The sequence below is a fragment of the Notolabrus celidotus genome, chromosome 2 (assembly GCF_009762535.1).
Source record: "Notolabrus celidotus isolate fNotCel1 chromosome 2, fNotCel1.pri, whole genome shotgun sequence".
NCBI classification, from domain to species: domain Eukaryota; kingdom Metazoa; phylum Chordata; class Actinopteri; order Labriformes; family Labridae; genus Notolabrus; species Notolabrus celidotus.
Window position 1 is genome coordinate 19130960 of NC_048273.1, and position 13304 is coordinate 19144263.

General features: G+C 41.1%; 1 protein-coding gene across 2 annotated transcripts in view; it reads left to right on the forward strand.

The window, feature by feature from the left end:
• The window catches only part of arhgef18b (rho/rac guanine nucleotide exchange factor (GEF) 18b), a 47344-nt gene extending 38147 nt beyond the window's left edge, over positions 1–9197 (forward strand). For both annotated transcript variants that reach the window (XM_034711117.1, XM_034711109.1), the window contains exons 29-31: positions 2959–3292; positions 5251–5394; positions 5916–9197. In XM_034711117.1, the coding sequence (XP_034567008.1) occupies positions 2959–3292; positions 5251–5394; positions 5916–6247 (810 nt within the window). In that variant the 3' untranslated portion in view covers positions 6248–9197. The remainder of the gene's footprint in view (positions 1–2958; positions 3293–5250; positions 5395–5915) is intronic.
• The last annotated feature ends 4107 nt before the right edge of the window (positions 9198–13304 follow it).

Below are 13304 nucleotides of genomic sequence, written 5' to 3' on the forward strand. Positions count from 1 at the left end.
CACTGACCGTCAACACTGTAGGAATTAAGAACATCTACACTGAACACGTTTAGCAAACAGTAGAGCTGTTACAGTATTATATGTATTATAACTTTTCTCCTGATATCGTGTCACCGGTACAACTGGATAATGCGAGCATGATAGTTGTGAGTACTAACAGCAGCCATATTTGTTTGTGTTTTTAACTTTCACTATGATAATGTTTTGCTGAGGACCGGTTTTGAATCCGTCACGATCATATGGTCGAGAATCAGCGGCGCTCGTGCATGTGAGCGGGGGGGGGGGGTGGGGGGCGTCGTTTTGGAGGAGCTCCGAGGGAGGAGGGGAGGGGTTAGACGGAGTCATGAGGAAAAGCTATATTCAAATTCATGCTGGTTTTCCGAGACTACCAACCCTAGCTTTAATGTTCATTGTATTCAAAAACTAATAATTTCTCAAATATAATTTGATTTTGGATTTGACTAACTTTAATGGTACAGTGTTTGCTAATCACAAATACTTATCCTGAACCAGAGCTGCACATTACGACGGCATATTAGGGCCACTTAAATACATTTAAAAAAAATAATTTTCGAGAAAGAAAACTCGAGTTTTAAATTCGGAAATTAATGACTTTAAAACTCGAAGTTTTTGGTTATTTTCTCGAAAATGTACTTATTCTAATTTATTCTTGTTGGATAAATGCAATCACCTCCTCCAGAACAGTGTGCTGCTTTCTTCTGAACAGCCCCAATATCCGATAATGTCTTCTCAAAATCCGGATGCTTACAATAATGTGATGATTCTGGGCTAGAATCAGTATATCTCCTTACTGCTGAGTCCAAGTAGGAAGTACAATTTGATGAGGCTGTCAAGTAGGTCCATGATGCAGTGAAATGGGCAAAGGGCAGCTTGAGTTTGATATCTCACAGATTTACGTCTTTAAAAACTTGAAATTTTTAAGTATTTTCTCGAAAAACTACGACTTTATAATCTCTGAAATTTTGAGTTTTTTCGCAAAAATTTACGACTTTAAAAACTCCAAAATTTCTAATTTGATTTCTCATAGATTTGCGACTTTATGAAATCGAAATTTTTACGTTTTATTTCGCGAAAATTAACTTATTCAAATTTTTTTATTTTCTCTCATAGTGGCCCTAATACGCCGTTGTAGTACATGGCCCGTTCACCTCATTCTTAAATCAATATTGTAAACATTTAACAACCGGTACTTCCTTCCCACTTATCCTGATTGTGTACACAAGGCAACACATTGTGCACTGTTGTTGGAGATATGAATGATATGGGAGTATCCAGGCAGTTTTCAGCATGAGAGAGGGACCTGGCTGTGTAATTAGCCAGGCCAAGTCTGTCATTAAGAGAAGCTGCTGGAAGGCAGCCAGTGCTAATTGTTTATACGCTGTCTGTCAGAGCTGTTTGTGCTCCGTAGCTTCAATACGCTTTACTCCCCTGGAAACCTGCTGTTTGTGCAGCCTAAAGCCGATCACCTTGCTCTGGGAACAATGGAACATCTGTTTTCCAAGATGATAGAGTGCTGGAATAAAGAAGAAGGGGGATTCAGAGAGAGAGAGAGAGAGGTATGGAGACTTTCCCAACTGCAGGGCCTCTTTCTGCCTCAGGTCGTCCCGTCATGCTCTGGAGTTACAGCTGGGGGAAGCTACAGTCTCCACACACACACACACACACACACACACACTCACAGACCACAACAGTCAGATGAGTTTGCCCTTCATGCCTTGTAAAACACAGTCATCATGTGTTCCTCATCTCCCCGGGAAATATTCTGCCTCGTCATCAATCAGTAGCATGTGCAGGCCTTGTATTAGACAGCTCTGTTTAAACTGGTGTGACTAAGATGAGTTTGGTAATAAACTTTGTTATTGTTATATGAACTACATTAGTATTACTGGATAAAGGGCCGGTTGTGTTATCAACCCTGTGATGTTAGTTTTAGCTGATTCATGTTTTTCATTCTTACAATTAAGCAAAGTTGAGTGTGAACAACCCAAAAACTGCTCCAGTGATAGTGTTCATCATGCAGTGACTCTTAGATCTAATGTGTGATGAATATCCATGAGCAACAAACTGGGTCACAGTGTTATAGAAAGGCTTCAGTTTTTCCTGCACGTTCTACTCGAGCACAGTGAAAAGATGCTTCTTGTACTAAGTGTAATGTCGCACATATTTGACTCCCAACACAAACCCCGCACAGCACCATTGTTGCAGAAATCCTCCTGGTGGGTCTAATTGAATGATGATCACATGTGTTGATCTGTATATCATCTGTCTTATAATTAAATGGACAATGCAGTCAGTGTCTTTTGTCCACCCATGTCATGAGAGGCATTTTCTTGTTCCCCTGCTTGTCCAACCGGCCTTCCTGTTTTGTTAGGCACGCCTTTATTTGCACAGGGACTAATAAGGGTTTTATGTTTCCCGTTTTGTGTGTGTGTGTCTGTGTGTGTATGTCCACATTGTCCTTGAGCCTCTTGGAACACATCAAAAGCCTGTTACCAAACTCACCAAACTGTGTGCTCAGCAGAACGAGGCGCATGTGTTTCTGATTCCCTCTTGAGCCCATAAATATCCTGCTCTTCAACAGATTGTGTTTCTGTGATGGCACAGCGTCACATGGAGAAATGATAGAGTATCTGAGTGCATGTGTGTTTTCTGTATTCTCAAGAAGATGCTATGAGCGTTGTTTTTTTATTCTTTGAAAAAATACTCATGAAGAAAAGTGCAAACTTCTCACACACACTCACATATAACATGCACATGTGTCAAATTCTTTGCCACAGATTCAAAACAGATTCTGACCACAGATCTGGATGATTACAGAGCAGAGTTGGGATGGATGCTGTTCTAACATTTCTGAAGTTATAACATGTGTGACAACAGAAGAAAACTTTAGTAACCCTTCAGCAGATAACTAACAACCCCCTCCTCCTCCTCCTCCAGGTTGCTCCTCTGTCTGGCAGTCTAAACGGCGAGCTCCTCATGTCCCCCAGCGTCTCAGACCTGCCCCTGCCTCAGAAGCCCCTTGTGCGTGCCAGCCTGTCCGTGGCACCGGCCGACTACCCAGAGCGCCCAGAGGTGATGCTGCGCAGGGAGCCAAGCTCTTCCACCCTGCCGCTGAAAACTGAGGTGCCGCTCCACCTCTTCAGCACCACCAACCAGCTGCACAAGGCGCTGGGGGTGCAGCAGCAGATCCCCACCAAGCTGGCTGCCCTCAGCAGTGGCAAAGGGAAAGGCGGAAAGATTGGCAAAGCCTCCCATCGCACTGACAGCACTGGTAAGGAGTGAGACCTCAGGCACTGCGTTTTGCCTCATCAGCAAGTTGCAGGGTGGTCCAGTGGTTATAGACACGGTCTTCATTGTGTGTGGTCACAGGTCCAATCCTCAGAGTAGTAAAACACTGAACCCTCGCTCTTTAAAACGGACCAAATACCTTAATGTAAAACGAAGGCAGCCTTCACAGGAGTCTGAACCCGTTAAGGTCATGCCTGTCTATCTCTTTATCTCCATGAAGAAGCGTTTTAAAATCATAATTATAAGTTCATAGGCTATAATCATTCCATAAGTCATATCTGGTAAAAAATTGTTGTAGAGCTAGGTTAACCATCTGTAAAAAAACAGCAACAAACACATACAGAGGATTAGGGATAAGGATATATCGGTAAAAAATCGATACCAATAAGGGTGGATTAAAATCGATTCAACATAATTTGTATCGGGATATTAGTTTTAAACAGTTGAAGGCGCTATCTGCATTATACTACGCTTGTTCAACATCATTAAGTCTCTTGCGCTGTTCTCTCGTCACTCGCTGAGTGGAGGTGTTTTAAGTTTAAAGCATGTTTCAGAATCAGCTGACTGCACACAGCTGGGGGCTGCAGCTGAGTGACTGATTCTGACCCGGTTGCGCTCCCGGCTGACACATGACCGCGCTCACATGCTTATTTTTCTCAATAAGTACGAGTAGACAGAAAACTGAACAGAATCATATTTTGGACTCACAGTTGTCCTGTTGCAGTAAACGTGTTAACATTTTGAACGCCTCAATATGATCCATATCTCTTTAATACTGTCAGTAATATACATTGTGTCGTGAAGGAAAATTTGATTTAGGGGAAAAAAACTCATTTGCCATTATTTTTGACATGGCTTTTTTAATGATTAAACGATAATTGATCGTTAACATTTCCATAGATCGATCACGGAGAATACTTGAAATTCACATCCCTAATTTACAGACATTTACCTTTTTTTTTTTTTATATTTAATACTTTCATTTGGGAATCTGTCACTGATAATTGTTCTGAAATTTTCCAATAAGGTATTTTTGTATGGTGATTTTAGTGTGCATTGGTTTTATTTAAGTTACAACACACCTTAAAAATGAAAAAGGATTACTTTGCTTACAAAGAAATATTAGAGAAAAAATATATATTGCAACTGTCCATATCTGAGAATTGAAATAAAATAATAATTAAAATTTTGAGTTCAATCCAGTTTTCTTGAAAATCTTTAGAGAATCATGAGTGAATTGTATCGTGAACCAAAAATCAGATTTGAATATAATCGTGGGTTGAGTGTGTCCTTACATCCCTACAGAGGATGAGTTCCTCAGAGCTCTTTTATTTGATTGATAGTTGGTTATAACCAAAAAAGAAATTTAGGAACAATTACATATTTAATGCAGAATAATTTTAGGACACCCATCTCCATAGAGTCTGTCAAAGAGCATCAGAGAACCACTGCATTCAGTAAGACAGTTTATTCAGCATAGCTCTGACTTATACAGCTATATACACATATTAAATAAGCTAATGTGAACATGATGTGAAAAGGAGTAGCTTCCTTCTGTGATTCTGGTTTTCCATTATCGATCAATTAGATGATTTGTAACCACACAGCCCTCTAAATGATAGAATAGATTTTTTTGTCTTGTTCCCTGATATTGATGCACCAGCCATCTGTGTCTGACAGGAGCTTGACCTGATTATGATTTAAGTGTCTCATTAGGATCACATTAGCTGTCTTAATCGGGTCAGCTCTCAGATAAATCAAATAGTGTCCTCACAGAGGCTGAGCCGCTCTTGTTCACTAGTGAAATCTGATTCCACAATTAAATCACCTTCTGTCTCCGTTTGTCTCTTCTTTTCCTCACTCCCTCCTCCTCCTCCTCCTCCTCCTCCTCCTCCTCCTCCTCCTCCTCCTCCTCCTCCTCCTCCTTCTCCTTCTCCTTAGCCTCAGTGGATATGAAGCAAATGCTGCCTCTAAAGCTGTCCGCCAGAGACGACAACGCCCTGAAGGCCAAACGCTCCATCAGCCCCCACCAGCAGCTCCCTCTGTCAGGCCCCCCTGCACCTCACTCCCTGCATCACCTTGCAGGTACCATTTCCACCCACACACACACACGCACACGCACACGCACACGCACACACACACACACACACACACGCACTTCCTCCTTTCCTCCGCCAGGATAAACCCAAACACAATCTTCTCTATCTGTGTTTGCATGATGCATTATTAAACCAGTTTCTCACAGACACAATCATGAGACACATTCTCCACCTGGGCAAACCGGACCCCACCTGACTGTGTTCCTCACTAAAGCTCACATTCATGCCCAGCCTCACCCTGTGTAAACACACATCAATTTCACACGCTGCACTGTGATTAATGACAGGCTCTGCTGCTGGCATGTTTAACACTTTAATCCTGGGCCTTTACAGCTACCTCTGCCAAATAAAAAAAACCTGGCAGGGTTTCATGTGATAGATTTCAGTTAGGCTGAGTTAACCCAGCTGTATTACACAGGCACAAAGGGCTAATCTGCTGCTAGTTTTCATGCTATTTCTGGAGTAATCCCTTATTATCTAATGGTCTTTCTTTTTTGTTTCCAACAGATCAGCTCGGTCCTCCAGAGAACATCGTACCAGACACCCAGTCCACCTCCTCCATCAGCAGCTCCCACCCCCCAAGTGTTCAGAAGCCCCCCATGCCTCCTGCACAGCCCCACCCTCTGCCCACCGTGCAGCCTCCCAGCATCCCTCCTCCCCACTCCCAGAGCACTGGGTCCCTCCAGTTCCAGCCCCATCTGCAACCGCAGGGCCTCAGTCCAAACACCCAGGCCCACGTCCAGGGGAATGTTCACGGGCTCACACACAGCCACAGCATGCCGCCACCCTACAAGATCAACACAGAAGACCTCAACAAGGAGGACGTCATCTTCTTCTAAACTCCAGTCTGCAAATGAAGAAGAGGATGGTTTCTGGTCCAGGATGTGCCTGATTTTCAAAGAGCCTCTAACCAGTAATCATGTTGAAAGCTTGTTAATCTTGTGCAGTGCAGTTAAGGCTTGATAAGATTTTAAGTATTGGTACATAGTTGCAGCAATCTATGGAAAAGCATGGAGCCTTTTTCAGCACTACCCTTTAAGAAAGGAACATTTTCATCAAGAAAGATGACCTTTCTGTTTTAAACCTGCATCCCCCCTTTTTGTTTTTTAAGTTGCCTCAGCCTCCTTTTGTTTAACTTATCACAAGTGAAGGAAACCCTTGGCAAAACAAGGATGTCTTGAAGGAGTGTGAAAAGATTTAAACAAAGTAACATCAACCCAAAGACATTAGCTGTGATAGCTGAAGGGGATTTGAGTGAAAGGATCAATGTGAAGGAGAGACGATGAATGATGTTCAGGTCTGGACATTAAGAGAAGCATGAAAGCATGAAGGTGCAACCCAGCCTTCAACATCGTCTTCCTCTTGACCTGCAATCACAAGACATGGTTTGACAGCAAGTCAGAAAAAATCAAAATCTTAAAATATGGACACTCTGCGCGGTGTTTCATTTGCACAGTGTAAATACTTGATTCCAAATGAATGACTGAACTTTTATGGACCACGTGTGCGGTTTGATTGTTCAGTTGTAAAAATAGTGAAGGTTAATTTCATTTGATACTTGTTCTTAATCAAACTTATTACAGATGCCTGATTGTGAAACATGACTCGGTGAGCACATCAGAAACATCTTTATGTAATCCAGGCTGTAACAACGCTGAACCACAACTAAGGGAGCTGTTTTATATGTACACAACCCCTTTACTGTATCTTTAAGAGACATCTTTAGAATACAAATCTGATGCTGTCTTAGGTCAACCGTTGTACTGTTCAAGATGTGTCATTTCATGCTGTATCATAGATTTAACATGTCACTGCTTCAGCAGAGGAGAGGAAATTTGGCCTGAGGTACCAAAATTGACTGTCATAACAAGCGTGCACAAGACAGACCAGTTCAAGATAATAGCCTCCATCGATATCTCCTAAGAGGTCGCCATCTAAGATGATAAAGATGATGACATCAAGCCAAATTGTGAAAGATAGAGACTGATGTTTAAACTGATTCACCAGTTTTGATTAGCATGCATGTTTGACTCTGGTCATTCTTCTCACTCAATGAAGCATGTTGAGCTGTTGGAAGCTTGTGTCTTTACTGGTTTTAAATTCATCAGGACTGGTTCATCTTAGTTAAGCCGGTATATCAATGATATATTTATGAAATGTCAGTTTTAATTGACTATTTGGTCTATTTAATGCTGATCAATTAGCCTGCTCCTATACTTTCTAACAGAAAAACGGTCCTCTGACAGGTGCAGCAATATCAACAATCAGCTGTTGTTGTTCATTCTATTCTCTTTCTTTCTCCACTGAAGAAATACAGAGATGCCTCTCTTATATTCCCCAACTTGTTTATACTTAAGGACCCCTCAAAATCACGAAGGACATGGTACTTTTATTCATTTTTAGACTCGAGAGGGAAAAATGTCAGAAGAGCTTTCTTTCTTTGACCAAATAAGCTGGTCCCTGAAGCTCGGATCACTCACTGGAGTGTAACAGGTTTTCTGAGTGTTGATGTAAATTATGTATATTGTTGTACATACTGTATGTGACATCTTGTACACCTGCTGTCCTCATACGCATACCTGTATTAGGAACAGAAATAGTTGACATCAATCAAGATGCAAAAGTCAGCCAAAAGTCATTTTGTGCATATGTGTAAATACATTTAAAACACACACATTGCTGTGTGTATGTGATCCGGTACACCTCACTTGGATAAACCAGTAGCAGTTTAATGAATCCACAATCAGTCATTCTTTTGTTTGACCTGAAAACAAAGGTGTGCATATTTAATCTCTTGACATGTGTTGATGTAGCATTGAAGTCGAGGTGCACTGTATGTCTGTATTTCTCCTGCGGCTCATGATTGATGTTTCACCAAGATTATGTAGCAGTCATGAAAACTAAATCATCTGCTTGTTTTAGTTGGTTAAACCAAAGACACATGGCTGAATGGGCTCCTGTCTGTACTCTCATATGAAGGATAATTGACACTGTGCTGATTGTGTGGTCATCCACGAAATTTAATAATCTTTAAACATCCTCCAGTGTCCAAAGCAAGTGATTTTTGTTTTTTACAGCACACTGTCGTGCAAATCATATCTCGAGGAGGGTTGAACTTTTGGGTTTGACATTTCATTCTCTGATATAAAAGCTCTCTTTATACAGAGTTCTAATTTGGATCACGTATCTCTTAAACACAGAGGGATCTAAACAAAAAACTGGTGCAAGAGCACTTCAGTTCCATTCCATGACTTTTCATAAAAATCAATGCCACTGTTTGTATCCTCTCAAGTCTTATAATGTTGTTTTATTGTGCTGAAACGTGTTTGCTGTTTGAAAACTTGGGAGCCAGTCAGTTGCATCACCGTGTGTTTGTTTGTATCTGTGTGTGCGCTTGTGCGTGTGTGTGCTCGCCATGAAAGAAGAAACGCAGTGGAAACATTCCAGAGCAGCTTGTTTCCATTAGCGTTCTTTAATACTGACCTGCATACTCACATGTTGGACCTGTAATTTGTATATAATCATGGACTTCTCTTAATTCCTCGGCCAATTTTACACTAGTCACTTTGGATAGTATCATACTTGAAGGGGAAAAATGAATGTTTATAATGCTTATTATTATTGTCTGTGAATTTTTATTTACCAAGAGCTGTCTAATGACATTTGTAGCACACAGCAAAACTGATTTTTGTACCGTTTTATTTTATTCACTGTGAGATGTTAGAACGACCTGTGGACACAAACTGCTGCCTTAGAGAGAGTTTAGTAATAAAAAGTCTTATAATTATTTTTCCTGTGTATTTATTGCCTCAAGTTTTTAATCACACCTAAGAAAGACTATGTTTTTGTTTCTCTGCATATTTGGATCATTGGTGTGCAGGCAAAAGCCAATGCCAATGGTGAATATTTCCCATTCAAGCAAATTTGTATTTACAGGGATTTGTTGCATTTTTTCCCCCTCTTGCCAACCACCACATGTAACGTGTAATTCAGCCTCATTATTTAGATCTCTATTCACTGCTTGTCAAAATAAGCCTGACCACCCAATTAGCTAGCACCCTACCCATGCCTCCATGTCTAGGAGGTGCAGCAACAGCGTTATTGACCCTGTATTTAGACGGCCTAATAACAGTCTGTTCCCCAGACAAAGCCTTATTTAAAGGTGCTGTGGTTGTGGCTGTTTAGTCCCTCTGTAGACCTTCCTGGGAGCAGGGCTGTCGGTTCCTGCCCTTATTGTCATTGTGCCTGAGAAGACGCTACAGTAGTGGCCACTTTTTATTGTCTGCTGTCATTAGTGGCTTTCCTCTGTCTCCTCTCAACAATTATTTTTCCAGGCTACTTCCCCTGTGGAGGGACGCAGCATTTTACTCCGTCTTTGTTTCTGTCTCGTTCCTTCCAACGCTCTGCCCATTTTCATGCCTCCCTGTCACTTCCCCTCTCATCCAGCGTCTCCAATCCTCCTCAGCTCAACCGCCTCGCAGCTCGGAGGCGTTCTATGTAATCTGGTTTGCAGGAAATCAGGAGTCTTGGCTGTTGCGTGTGAGAAGCCCTTCTCACCACAAACTTAAACAAATAGATCATACTCCACAGAGAGACGTGCAGACGAACCTCCCTGCAGACTCATAAAACACTGAGACAAATGTTAGTTTGATAGACTCCGTGTCAGCAGTTGGTTTTTATTATACTTGTTTTTACTCTTCCGTTCGGATCTAGCACGTTGGCACCATGAAGGTTGGACTGAGAGAGTAGGTTTTATGGACTTCAGCCAGACCACTGTACATCACAGTGCCAAGCAAAGGTGGCTCAAAGCAATGAAACTATGATTTGACCCTTTGTCTTGCTCACAGAATAATAAGATAAGGTAAGATGAGATAATATAGTCCTTTATCCGTCCCACAACGGGGAAATTTAAGTGTTACAGCAGCAAAGTAGACAGTGCAACAGTATAAAGCAAACAAGCATATCAAATAGCAATTATTAAAAAGATATTAGCAATTAAAGTTAAAGAAGTAGAAATAAACACATCTTCCGACATATATACACAACTAAATAAGTAAATTTACAATACCAGTGACGTGGTGAAAAATGTGCACAGACTTGTAAGCATAGTATAAAACAATGTACAGAACAGAACTGAGCAGATGAGTAGAAAAATGTATTGCACATGTAAGAAAAGAGGGATGGGTAATTATTCCACGTTAATAAATAGGGGAAATATTGCACTTAAGTCTGTTTTGGTGATGTAATTGCTATTGGTTATAAAGTCTGACCACTGCAGGAAGAAAAGACCTGCGGTATCTTTCTGTGAGACACCGCGGGTGAAGAAGTATGGGGTCTAATAATGCGTATCATGAGATTTTACCTTTTGGCAAAGGCTAAGGGATAGCAGCAGTAAGGCTATCAAATGCGGCTCAATGCTAATGTAACCATGCTACCAGACTCTTCATGACAATGTTGGCATAATAAGAACTAATATTCAAGATTTCATAATGTCTGTTGTGTTTTAACATCAAATTTTTAACATCACAGGAAGTTTAGCATACACTTGCACACAACTCAAAATGGCTTGGATGGTTTTTAGCAAGTAAGGATGAAGCACCAGAGGAGTTGAGGATTGTTACAATGTATTTGGGAGAGCACTTCTGTCCTAAGTGTTATGGAACTTGGTTTGTACTTCACTTTGTAATTTGCAATCCATTATTTTTATCTTCTGACCCTTTGTTGGGGGGCTGCACCTCCGGTTTGGGAACCACAGTGACCTACGTCTGCAATGATTGTAAACAAGAGAGCCACAATCTTAACCTCCAGTCCTGTTTTCGCATTTCGCAGAAGTTTGACTCATGGCTGGTTCTCTTGGTGTTGTTTCATGGCTCCTGGCCGACACAAAGATCCTCTTGTTGAAAGGACACAAAGCGGACTCTATCTCCTCTCTGCTAACACCCAAGGTGATAAAGGAAGATAGCCAGCAGGATAAGATGTCTCTCAGCCAATGCTGCTTCAAATGCTGCTGACATAACCTCCTTGGCAGGCAGGGGTACATCCTGGAAACTGGAAGTTTGTTCATGATAAGGAGTGAATTTTTCAGATTGTAGTTGTTGTAAATAAGGAACAGAACAGTAAAGCTTTGTGTACTGCAACAATGGTGCGTAGTTACATATTTTGAGAACATATGTCTGTATATTTCTCATGGGTTGTTAAGTGTGATATGTAAACTAGGACAGATGACATGCTATCTGCTTCATAGTTTTGCTTTGGATGAATGAGAATCATTGTCCCCCAGCCTCCTCAGCTGATCTTCCATCTTGCATCAACAACAGAAGACCCTGTGTGGCAGCAATGGTGAGAAGACTCAACAGATAAAGGTTATGCCGGGCAGAAATCAGATCAGGTAGAGGCCCATTGTTCTGCCGGAGGGGATGCCTCAGGTGAGTTGAAAGAGGGAGATGTATTATAAAGGAAGTGTGCTCTGTGCTGACTCGCCCTTTGTGCTCACGCTTGCACTTTGCAGTCAGCAGTAGCCTGGTGACCGTCTGGTCATTCCAGTTTATCCCCATGTGCCTGTGTGCTGATTACACAGCATTAGCAGGCAATGAATGCCAGCATTGTGATGCCTGCTACAGAGAAGAGTTGACTGTAGATTCTCATCTTGGAGTGTCCCTAGATTCATGGAGGCACCATTGCTTGATTTTGATTTAAATCAAAGGATTTAAGATAAGTTTTGGTACATACATAGGCCCTCTAATATTTTCTTAATTTTAGTTAACCACAGAAGTGGACAGTTCCCATGAGATGTTTTGTATGACTAAAAAATGAACGTAATTACGTTGTAAAGACTGAACTAAAACAATAACCTGAACATCATTAACTGCACTTTGCTTCAGAAAAACATAGATCTAAACAGCTCAGCTAAATATCTTATCAAGTGAAAGCTAGCTGTAGCTGGTCAGAGTGCTAGCTAGTTTTAGCAAAAATCTAAAACAAACATTAAGTATCTGCAACAACTGCAAAACAAAGACACATTTAAATACTTGTTATAATAAGCAATAAAGCTATCAGCCAACACCATCACATTTTAGTAGTGAGTGCTGAAGTTAGCTTAGCATTGAGAGTGCAAACAGGAGCTGGTCTGGTTTTACTTTTAGTTATAGAGAGGAAAGGAAGAACCAACATTGATCAGGATTGTTAATTTTTTCAGGATTTAAAAAATGAAGGTGTAAATTACACATTGCAGCAGTTAACTTTGTTTCCAGGGTTTATGCTAAACTAAGCTAACTTGTTATTCTTTGCTTTTTAATAACCTTACAGTTAGGTGTGGTATCAATCTTTAAGTCAAACTCAATGTAATAAAGCAAACAAGTTGATCTTTGGAAACTATTTGTTTATATTTGGGGAGCTAAATGAGCTGCTAATGACTGGACATTTTTTTAGGTGTAGTTGCTTATGGAAGACAATAGAGCACCACCAACTATGTCTTTACCATTTCCTGACGTTTCATCCGCTCAGTGTTTAAAACCAGTGTACAGCCTGTCCACAGCTTTAAGTACTTTCCATCTGTTTCAGGATGCAGTATTGTTAAAGAATGATGCAGTGTGGGAGGTCTGTGTGGCATTTTCAAAGAGCAGAAAGAACTTCCCTCATGCACACACAAACCCACACTCACACACATTTTCTATACCCAAAGGCAAATCCTGGTGGTGCCAAGACAAATAGCCTCCTGGCAACTTGCATGGAAAAGCCTCTCCATGTCAGACTGTGAAGATGTGGGCATTTTAAGTAGCTAAGTTTCCCCCTAAAAAGACCCATTAGGAACTTTGTGTGAGACTTTCTTATCATCATGAAAGTTGCTTTTGAAAGTCTTGGCCAAACACAGTGTGTTGCTTTTAAGAAAATGGAAAA